Source organism: Astatotilapia calliptera, chromosome 6 (genome assembly GCF_964374335.1).
Source record: "Astatotilapia calliptera chromosome 6, fAstCal68.1, whole genome shotgun sequence".
NCBI classification, from domain to species: domain Eukaryota; kingdom Metazoa; phylum Chordata; class Actinopteri; order Cichliformes; family Cichlidae; genus Astatotilapia; species Astatotilapia calliptera.
The window spans coordinates 16,132,959-16,145,068 of NC_137427.1; the positions used below are offsets into that span (position 1 = coordinate 16,132,959).

The window sequence follows — 12,110 nt, forward strand, 5'->3', positions numbered from 1 at the left end:
AGCTTGGGAAGCGTTATAAGGCCATTGCCGTACAATTTGAAATCCATCACTCTACAGCAAAAAACATTATTAGTAAGTGGAAATCATTCAGGACAGCTACCAATCATCCCCGAACTTAATGTTGCTGGAAATTAACCCCAAGGTCTGACTATGCAGTGGAGTTAACTGAAGAGCTACTTCTGAGATTCTACAGATGTAAGTAACCATGTTAAATATTAAAGTTCCCGACAGTACAATCAGACAAAGAACAAGCTTGACTTGTTTGGAAAAGTTGCATGAGAACGCTTCTTCTCTCCTAATGATCATGGCAGCACAGCTTAGCCTTGGAAAACTGTATCTGAGCAAACCACGAGTTGTCTTTTAGACAAATGAGACAAAAGTGGAGATGTTTTGCCAGAATTCACACTGCCACATTTGATGAAAACCCAAATAGAGCAGGACCCAGACATCTTGCAGTCAGTGAGTCAGAAATGAGCTTCACTATATAAAAAGTCTTCTAGAGTCAAATGTAAGGCCATCTCTTTGAAAATTATCGTTTGTTAGAAACAGGATATTACAACTGGACAATGATTCCAAGCCTGCGAAGAAGTTTTTCTTATTTTGCTATTTTGCTTATAATTTAATGACCTCATCTGCATTTTTTTTGTTGTTGCTGTTTCTTGTTTTTCTTACTAAACTTCATCACTGAGAATTTGTGTTCTGATAAAGGTAAATCCAAAGAAAAAAATATCTTCACAGGTGGCATGTGAGCAAAAATGTAGCTCTCCAGTTATCTTGAAAGAAACTGCAACCTTCTAATAAAAGCCTTCATAGGACTATGCAATTCATGTGCAAATAGACCCCTGCCTTGCAGTTTGGTATTTAGTGGAGTCGCATAAACAGCAAATGCAAGATCTGCCTCCATTCTTCCTCTGAGTGCCCTGGAATGTTCTTCTCCGTCTTCTCACAAAAGCAGCTCTCAGCTCCCAAACTGTTTTTAGCACGATACCCAGGCTGAGCCATATGACTGTGTTTTGGTAGCCTATGTCACCATATCCTGTCTTATGCTGCTCCAAAACTACAAACAAATTTACTTTTATCAAGTTGGGTATTTTAGTTACAACATCAACATCGTGGTTAATTTTTATCAATAATTTACACATCACCTCTTGTTGTGTAATACAGTACAGTGCTTGGTTCATTTCAGTTATATTATATTTCAATTTTTGAATACAGTTTTATTTATAAATAGCACCAAACCACAACAGGAGTCGCCTCAACACGTTATATATTGTGAAGATCTTACAATAACTTTTTTCAGCATTTTTCCCTGTCAGATTTAGGCTGTTGGCTGGAACACCTGCTAGTTAGCCCATTTCAGCCCTATCAAAACATGTATATGTGCAAAGCATAAACTGCTGCCAGCTCCTCTGTAACCTTAAACTCAAAGTAACTGTACTGATGTCACTTCACTTTTTGCTCTCTTGTCCAGAGCAAAAAATGTCAGGGCAAAAACTCAACTTATACACAGCACAAAACAAAATTATGTAGACTCTAAGATTCCATTCATTAATTTTCCTTGTCCAGGGTCATGGGAAGGTTGAAACCTATCCCAGCTAACTCAGAGTGAAAGGCAAGGCACGCCCTGGATAGGCTGCCAGAGATAAAGCATATTCTATTTAGATCCCAAAGACATATGCAACCAGTACTTAATATTATTGATTAATAGTACTCTAAATTTATTCATTGTCTAAATATCTTACCTGGTAAAATATTTGCAAATGGTAGCAAAGAACTAAGAAATGCCTGTCTGCTGTGCACGTTGCTTTGACAGCTGTCATTCATTCCTCTTTCAAGGCGTCTGAGAAACTTCACTTTTTTAATCTAATCATGTACTTTTTTATTTTTTAATGTTTCAAAAAAACAGCCTGACATTAATTGCTGAAGTTCTCTATGAGTCAACACTATGTGAAAATATATGTAAAGATCTAATATAGCCAACATAGACAGTTATCCTTGTAAAACTCAGCTTTTTGAGAGTTGCTGAATTGCTGTTAGAGCTGGATAAGTACCTGTTCAATCATTATTGAATTTCTTGGTGAAATTAGTGTGATTTGCATTTCAAAAGATTTATTCTGCCTTAAACAGGATCTTCGTCGAGAGGCAGGTTTTATTTAAATGCTTTTTTGAAAAAGACATTGATTATCACTGGCCCTGGCAAATGTGCCTAATGTAATTTATTTTGCAAATAAATGTTTGTTCTTCACACATTGTTAACTTAATTATTGGGGGTGGGGTGTGTGTGTGTGTGTGTGGGGGGGGGGGGGGGGGGGGGGGTCAGGAATGTGATTATGGATAGATTTCATTTACCATTAGTATCTGCTCCCTTTATTCTCCCTCCCTTGTTGAATTAACTCGCCTACTTTTGCCAGAAATTATGAATAATTCCAAATTCCAGAGTAAAAGAGCAAACCAGACATACAGCAGCTAATGGTTGCCATGCTTCTTTCTAGAGAAAATGATGCAGGACAGAGGGCCAAAGTCCACTTTGTAGACTGATTCTTGAAACTTATGGGTATTATAACTATGGGAAGTAAAGGAGCTCCATATGTCGGATGAAAAATAAAATAACAGAATTTCTAAACAGCATTCGTGCATTTCCATCGTCCAACGTGTGCAATGTTAAATCAGTGGAGTATTCTTTATGTTCCTCCTCTCAAACCTTTTTCTCTGTGTCATAGGCTCCACAAGTTCATCAGTGTCAGACCACTGGCTAATCAGGCTGACGGGGGACAGTAAGAGAGGCAGTCTGGTGTCTCATGCATCCACCACCTGTCCATCTTCCTTACCTGACTCTCCAGAGTCTCCAGTCTTCCTGGACAATGGCTTCAAAGATGAAAGAGGTAAAAGGACCATTGCTGTCAACAGACTTGTGTTTTATTTATAATTTGTGTTTGGTTTTTATTTAAAGCCTAAAATATTTCCCTCTTTACATAAATGCCAGGTGGATTTGAGAAGAGGCCATTTGTCAGAGGTCTTCAGGGGCGCAGCATGAGCCTGAGAGCCCCCAGCAAAAACAAGGATACCTTGAGCAGAGTGCTTCCAATGCGCTGGTCCTTTGGTTCCAAGGACAGACGAAAACCTGACCCAGTCCCTCCCCCTGAACCTGATCCAGCCCCTGTAGAACTAGTACAGTACTTGGAATCTGGTCGGCGTCCCCGGTGCACAAAGGATCCGATAGCGACATTAATGAATGAACCACGCAGCACAAAGGAAGCTGCAAAGAGCCGTGTTGCAGCCAATGTTCGTTCGTCTAGCGTTGGAAGTATAAGTTGTGTGGGTAAGACGGGGGAGGAGCCGCCATTTCTAAAGGTCCCAGAGGGCCAGAAGTGGCCATCAGATAAAGCAGCTAGTCTGAGACGTAGCAAGGGGAGCCAGGCTAAGGATGAGAGCACTGTGAATATCAGGAGCAGCTCCAGCACTAACACTCTAACAAGGAGGAAGGATGGAAGAAAACAGAGCTCCTCCAAATCTTCACAGGATACTGAGACAAAACAGAGATCCAGTACTGGAGTTCAGCCCAGCTACAGCACACCCAGTCTCCAAGATGGAACTCTGAGAAGACAAAAGGGAGACAGGGCTGATAGGGAACGCCACAGCACACAAGAAGAAAACTCTAAGAACAAGAAAGCAGACGTGCCTAAGAGCCATGACGGAATACTGTCCTTCTTTAAAGGTAGCTTCCTGAAGAAGGATAAAGATTCAAGGAAACCCACTGAGGATGAGTCAGGGAGAGCAGTAGTTGAAGAAGAAAGCAGAAGGACCTTGTCGAGGCCATCTCTGTCCAATGGAGCAGCAGGAGGCCGAACTGGAGAAGAAAGAGGCAAGTCCAAAAGCTCAGGCCATGTGGTTAATGAGCAGGTAAACGGTAAGGTGGGGCACAAAGCAACTGAAATCAAACGTTCCCAGAGCTCCACCAACATCCCAACAAAAGCAGAGCAGAGTGTGCGTAGGACAGCATCTTTGCACCGTAATGGGATGTCAACAACGCCAGCATCATCACGCAGTCTGACAAGCGACAAACCATCTCACGGCACCTTGCAGAGGACTCGTTACAGCACAACCTCACTGGGGCGCAAAAAGACAGTCCCCGAGTCCAGCTTCTAACACAGAGACACATAAAGCCTTTTTCCTGAAAGAAAGTGAAGGACATGAAATCTCCAAGATCAAAGCAATAGTGCTCCATTCACAGTAATACGCCTTTTTTGTTCCTGGAAAATTAACAGAGTCAAGTAGTTTGCTCCATGTAAGACATAGAATAAATGAAAGGTCCTCTAATGCTCAAGAGGACATTAATGAGCAAAATTAGGTGATATGACCTGTCCATTAAATATGACAGAGAGTCCTTCTCCATTCTATTTCTACGACCCAAATAAGTGCCTGATCAGCCGATATGCAGTTTAGACCAATTGGTTTGTGTCAGTTTAGAACTGAAAGCACGCAGCAGCACACCTACAAACATACTGTACGAATATGTGTCTTATTAATGTAGTGTGAGCGTTGGAAGTCGCCACTCTGTTGCGAACTCTTACGGTTGCTGCTTAGAATGAAGACACACTGATTGTGTTCATTTATAAGAATGTATTGTGTCTACTTGATAAACGGTGGTGCTTTGAGACCTAAATCTCTGAATAATGTCAACTGTTTATTTTTAATGTTTTTTTTAAAGCACAGTATGTTTTATTTTTTAAAGGATTGATTTTCTTTCTTTTTCCTAAATGACCCAGTGTGCAGCAGCAGTTGATTCAGTGATTTACAGCTGACTAAGCAAACATTTTAAAAACATATTGTCTACTGTGAAATGTTAAATGAATACACTATCCCTTAGTGTATTAGTAATAACAGTTGAATATTAAACTGTTTGTTTTCTTCTATTGCTACTTTCATGTACCCACATCGTCGTGTTCCTTAATGTTAAATAATTGTTTCCCATGCTTTCCTAACACCGATGACTGTCAACAGTTTAATGTCACCATTCATAGAGGGGAGGACCACAAAAAGCAAAGCAAAAGAGAGTGACTTCTGCTTGTTACTAAAAAAAACCCAAAATAATGTGGACACACAAAATCCTGTCTTATTGAAGCTGTGATTGAGAGAAAAATTCTGCCTCTCTGGGAATCATTTTTGATTAATGTACCTCCAAAATTGAAGGTCTGTAAAATTACTGGTTACTCTTTGATAGCGGCTGTTTTTTACCAGAACATGACATTTACTTACTTATGAAATAGTGACTATTTGGCCAGTAGGGGAAACGGACAGAATATACAAGGCATGTAAGGTTAGGGAGCAGTGTTTGTTATTCTAAGTAAAGAAAATCTATTCTATGAATCTATAGAAGAGAAATAGAGTATGCATTATAATATGCATTTTCCTTTATTTATAGATTTAATGTCTATTTACTGTTGAAGTAATGTTTTTGTTTATTTTTTAAGTGTGGCACAGTAAATACATACATAAAAAAAAACATAGTGGACAAGAATTTTATGTAACATTAATTTCTATTATTTAGGCTAAGCTAATTTAGCTTATTTAGCTTAATTAGCTTAAATAGCTAATTTAGCCTAAATCCATCCTAATGGTTTTGGATATTTTGCCTGTCCACATGTTTTATATGTAGAGGCAATATAGTATATTAATATATATTATCACACTCTCTTTTTGTTTTGTACAAAGACTTTTTTTTACCTTGCTACCTTTTCAAATATATAAACATCCTTCTTATTTAAATTGTTAGTTGGACTGCATTTGGGCAATATAAAGTAGAGCGAACTGCTTATCAAAAAAATTCAAGGGCAACTTCCAAACATCTGAACGCAGCATAATTATTTAATCCACCTTATCTAGCTGTCCAGCAGATCAACATAAACTCACACTGCAGTTAGAAAAAGCCTTTCATAATGTGAAATAATATAATTTGATGTTAGGTTTATTGACTTCACATCAACAGCACCTTGGTGCTCAACCCCGCAGCCTTCGAGATTATGAATGGCCAAATATTCTGATGAAGTATTTCTATCAAAAATCCAGTTTATTATTGAACAAATACCTTAGTGCAATCCTCTCTTTGTATTTATAATCACCATGAATATACAGCTTTCTTCTATTATGTAGGAATTAAAAAGCAGTATCTCTTTTATTGTACAAAAATGTCTACTTTTACTTAATCTTAAAATCTGAAAACCAATGATAATATTTAGTAAACTATCAGGCTATCCTGATAGCAAATAATCTTATATTTATGCCAAATACACATGTGCAATTATTTTTTCCTTCTTTCTTGACTATAACTTTACATCAGTGGGTTATATTAGAGAGCCCGTATTAGAGTATGGAACAAGCTTTTCTATTTGTGTCTGTGTAATGGTAGAAGGAGGTTTTTTTTGTTATTAGCAGAAGTCTGTCAGATTGTGGAAAGGTACATCTAAGAGCTTATGCACATTTGACCATGAGTATTGTGCGATTTTGTTTTGTGTTTTGAAAAGTATATACGGTTGAAGTAAACAGATTGAGGCCTAAAAGCTTCATTTGCTGCTATAGGTAGCCTGTCGTAGTGCCTCTGTTAGATGCCACATGTCGAAACGCTGGACCGAATGTTGAAGTACAATCGAGGAGTTAAAGCAAACTCTTATGGAAGTAGGTTTTCTATGCACATGTCACAAATAGAGAAATCTTTCTGTCATTGTTTTGTTTACAAGTCAGACACTGGATTTAATATTTTTTTATGTCGTTATCAAAAATTCAAACGGCTGTTTCTTATCGTCACTTACTTCTAAGTTGACAAATAAGTTATCTGATGCAAGGGTTTGGTAGCTCTTCTAAATACTTCTGTGTTTGTGTTAAATGTTTTGGACAGATCTGAGTTTACCTGTGAAGACTATTTCCTTCCTCAGGAGCTACGTGAGGGATGTCAGGCGCTTAATTGCACATTTATCACTCCAACCCACCCCCACCCACGTTCCTATACTCCCATTTTAAATTCCTATCATCAATGTTTGAATTTTCTTTGCTTTTCGTAGTTTTCTCTGTGTTTACAAAACTATTTTTTGTGGCCTTGAAGGTGCCTGCCTGGGCTTTCACTTCTGCAGATCTTGTTTTGAGCCAAAAGAAAAATCATGTCGACAAATAATTTAGTGCTGATTAGTTATAAGTTTGGTAAGAGATGTAACTTGACATGGCAGATAAGATTTGTCGGTATTTGCTTTAAAATATTTAATTTTTTTTAAGGGTGTCTTCTTTTTAACATTCGTTTGCATTTCTTTATTTGGTAGGGGGGAAAGAAATTGTGCCAACATTCAACTAGTCAAAGTTGCAGGCTTCGTTTTCTTCTGAAATGTCAAAAGGGATTGGTGGTGACTTTGTTTTGATGATGGCTGCTGCATTTATGTCCTCAACAGTAATTCACAAAGACTGCTCAAACACACAAGTAGCACATTCAACAAAAAGGCAGAAATTGCTTCAATTAGAGAGCTAATAAAATGACACAGGTTTGTGCTTTTTACAGACATGCTCTCCTCAGCAGACTGACAAGTATTCCTTTGTATTTAACATAACAAATGCAAAGATTCTTACAATGTGGCCTGTGGTATACAGTAAAATGTGTGAAATATTTCCTTTCAACCAGTGAAACTGGCATAAAGCCCAGGAGGTTATTGAAACCTTTGCAAATTCTCAACCTTTACATCTAAATACATTGTGAAAGTATATTACAACTATCAATGAAATAGCCGGTGTGTTAGATGTGAGTCTGAAAAGTCTGTTTTGCTTCTCTCAAACCACATGTGGCCACATACATGCATAGTTTATCAAACTGAGCACTTTTATGTGGTAAGAGATGTTTTTATATGCAATTTTTCTACATTTTCTAAGTAAAATCTCTGTATATATTTGTGGATACACGCAGAGGGGGATATGTGCGCACGGGTGTGTGTGTAAGAGAGAAATAAATGAATAAATATGGACGCAAAGCCTGCATGGTGTAGTGTTTGGGATTTTCCATTGCATTGCACAAGGTGGTTTTCACTACAGTTTCTGCTTAAATTGTCCTCTGTACATGATGGTACATTATATATATATTTGATATATTATATTTTTCAGTACAATAAAAATGTGTTATTTATTACTATGGTCTTCAGTAAGCCACTTTTAAATGCCTAATAAAAAAAATATGAAGTTTTAAAATTGAAGATTTTATTACCTGTGGGACAATGCTTTTAATTTATGGATTTTCTTTTCTTTTTTACAGCAGAAACGTAGACAGGAGACATACGCTGAAAGATCAGATGCCATATTGAGGTTGTGTAGCATGACCGATGAACATTTGGGACAAAAAATGTGTGTCAGTACAAGAAATTGCCACTAAAATGTACCCTTTAAAGTGGATTGTGTCATCCTTAATATGTGAGTTTTGGGTAAATAATTTAATTTCACAATTAATTACAAAAGAGAAAAACTCAGAAGTGGCATATGTGATATGCATTCAAACTAATGTATGCTAATTAATATTTAATTTCTTGTTTTTATTTCATCATTGAACACTCCAATTTTGCAATTTGAGCTTTGGTAAAAAATGCACTTTTTGCAAGCTCTGGTATTAGAATTAAAGTTATTAGAAATGGTAAATGGCCTGTATTTATATAGCGCTTTTCTATTCCCTAAGGACCCCAAAGCGCTTTACACATCCAGTCATCCACACATTCACACACTGGTGATGGCAAGCTACATTGTAGCCACAGCCACCCTGGGGCGCACTGACAGAGGCGAGGCTGCCAGACACTGGCGCCACAGGGCCCTCTGACCACCACCAGTAGGCAACGGGTGAAGTGTCTTGCCCAAGGACACAACGACAGAGACTGTCCAAGCCGGGGCTCGAACCGGCAACCTTCCGATTACAAGGCCAATTGCAGTGGCTGACCTTAAGGTTAAGAGGCTTATTTAATATGAATAAGAAGGCTGCAATAACTCCAATAAGCGAAGCAATTGTATCAAAGCATTTTTTTCTGCATATGAGGACTGTTCATCCAAACAACCTCGAGCTCATGTCCCAACATGTTTGTCTTACATATGTGAAGCTGAATACCAATTAAGATGCTGTAGATGAAGAACAGATGGATAGAAATAAAGATACTTTTCCAAATTAGCACCAACCTCTGTCATCAGCTTGGCTTTTCTTGGCTGCTATCCTAAGTCTAACCAATTCATAATTGTAAGTCTACCATCAATTAGGCATCAGTGCCACTGGTTGACCACCAACAGAAAAAGACCCAGATAATGAGACCACCTGAGTTTCATCAAATTTGGTACTAGAATTACACTTTGTCCTGCCAAATCTGACATACATCAGATGAGTAGTTGTCAAAACGGGTTAAAAAGAAACAGGTATATAAGAGTTTGGGGGGTTTTCAGAATTGCTTCTGTTTTTATATATTTATCCTATTGAAAATAGCTGCATGCAAAGAAAAAAGCTGAAGTAAAGCGAACCATGCTGTGAGCCAGGCACCTGAACATTGCCTCATTAATGGATAGATTCTTAAGAAGCCAATGACAAAGGCTCAGAGTGCAGCTGATGTGATGGAGGAGATGATGGTGCTGGGGATGTGGTTTTTCTGCCTGCTGTTTTTTTTTCTTCTTTCTTCTAAATCTCACTCTTATTCGTACATTGTTAAAGGCCTCAATGCCTGTTCAAAGCAAAAAAGAAAAAAAATGAAAGAGAGAGAGAGATGACTATAAAATGCGTAACATGAAGCAGCTTTTTTCCCATAGTATTACATCATAAAAGCCGTAATAGTCTTTGATCAGTGTATATGTTAACTCCCAGCCAAAAGGAAAATAAAGCTTGTGTCTTCAAACGTATTTTCCACTACTTTTCAGTTTGTTGCAGAAAAAAATGAGATTATCTCATAGCCTGAGTTGCAAAAATGTATTATTTATTTCTTAAATCATATAAATTTCACTTCTCATGTTCACAGTGTAATGGCCTTTATGCCTTGTCCCTCAGGGCATATACTGTAAATGTACCCACTGGAAGTAGGTGCTAATATTTAATGCTGAACTATCCCCCCCCACCCCACCTCCGCCCAGTTAGAAGCATCCATTCTGTTCTCTGTATGTGAAAGACTGGAAAAAAATGAGTGTGTGGTAAGATGTCTGTGAAGGTTCTCAGTCATCCAGGTCATCGTAGTCAAAGGAGCTTGCAAAGAAAAGCGTCTGGACTTCTTTAAGTTGCTTGAAGACGTTTCACCTCTCATCCGAGAAGCTGGGTCCAGGGACCCACACCCATTTTCACACCTTGGCTCAGGCGATTAGAGGATCATCAGGGGGTCCTTTTGTCCCTCTTTGGGGGGATACTCCCACTAGGTTTATATCTGGGACTCTCCACCATTTGACCTTAGAACTGAAGAAGCTTCTCGGATGAGAGGTGAAATGTCTTCAAGCAACTTAAAGAAGTCCAGACGCTTTTCTTTGCAAGCGCCTTTGAGTGTGTGGTAAGTTTTAGCATGAAATACAGAGTACAGAGACACAGCAGGAACTTTACCCCTTCATGCCAGAAATAAATGTCTTATTGACTATTTCAGTGAAACAGTCTGTTTAGCATTTAGCATCAGTTGTGCACTGTGTTTTAGTCAGCAGAGCATGGACGGATATTGAGTGCATAACACTCCTCATGCAGACCCAACACACATGGGTCACTAGCTATGTCTATAACAGTTACTTGAGCAGCACTTCATACCATTACATACAGCACTGATTGTGTAATTTCCTGTGATACTTAAATGTGTACAGCTAGTATAGTGTGTAAAACCATGACAACTGGAAACCTCTGGGACCTAGTAGATGGATTGCTATTCATGATTTTTTTTTCTACAGATTTGGGTGATTCTCTGACCCTTTCTCCAACTCTTCCAGCAAAATATTGTCAAATGTTTAGTAAAACATTTTTGTACAAACACTCAATATTGCTGACTTCTGATCTTCTCATTTTCATCTACCAACATCATAAGGGAAATAATGGGGTTTTTTTTTCTAGGGTTTTTTATGGACTTGCAAATGCTGCTCTACAGACTGGTGTTATGATTAATTTAACTATAATTAACTGTAAATTATATCAATATGGGTTTTGCACTGAGAAAAGCAATGATTCTTGCATTTTGCTTTTTTGCACACAGCCACATCACCTAGGCTTGGATGTTTATGTATATCCTACTGTAGTTTGTAAAATATGTATCGTTTTCAACTATTGCCTGTTGATGCTTTAAGAAGTCAGCAATTTGACTGCATTAGTTCCTGGACTGCTCGTTTCCAGCTGACTTTAGTTTGTCTTGACTAGCGCAGGATAATAGTTCTACTTTGCTGGAGCACTGATGTATACCAAAACTTTAAAAAGCCATATTCCAGCAAAAACATTATGCACAGTTGATTTGAATTGCATCATTTATGTTAATTGCACTTGTAAGTGAACAGAGAAACAACATTTTAGTTTGTTGATTTATTATTTTTTATTCTTTTGTTTCACGATTTGAAGAAGTCTGTATTTGGAGTTGTTCATTGGCTTTCACACATAAGATTAAACTTCTGGTTCCATTAACAAGAGAATATTCTGACAGCACTTATATCAGTCCAGTCATCACTGGCAATTTTAGAAGCTTTTTGCTGCAATTCCAAAACGACGTCTTCAGATCTGACAAGAGGTAAGTGACATCACTTAACTATTACTGGTTTAGCAATCAGGAAGCAGCAGGAGATAATGTTCACTGTTACTACAGAGAAGTAGTCACTTAATGTGTCAAACACTCCCTTTCAAAAGCCACATTTAAAAAAAACAACTATTGTGTGAAGTACTGGAAGGCGTGGTGAATTTTGGGGGGGGGGCAACTGCATTATATCTCTGGATATTTGTAACCATACTGTTGTGTATCTGCTGCTATATTGTCAAGAACAAACATTTATCTGTGTCCACAAATCCTGATTCCACCATTTGAAAATGATGATTTGGATGATGTGGTGGTGGTTTTAGAGTGGAGAGAAATCTGTTCATCATCTATAGCACTAAGGATGGAAAAATTATAGTTATAAGA

General features: G+C 38.0%; 1 protein-coding gene across 1 annotated transcript in view; it reads left to right on the forward strand.

Annotated features, from left to right (window-relative positions):
• usp43a (ubiquitin specific peptidase 43a) overlaps window positions 1–8,001 on the forward strand; it is a 127,254-nt gene extending 119,253 nt beyond the window's left edge. The window contains exons 15-16 of the mRNA XM_026170554.2: window positions 2,721–2,882; window positions 2,984–8,001. Of these exons, the coding sequence (XP_026026339.1) occupies window positions 2,721–2,882; window positions 2,984–4,146 (1,325 nt within the window). The 3' untranslated portion in view covers window positions 4,147–8,001. The remainder of the gene's footprint in view (window positions 1–2,720; window positions 2,883–2,983) is intronic.
• Window positions 8,002–12,110: the final 4,109 nt, after the last annotated feature.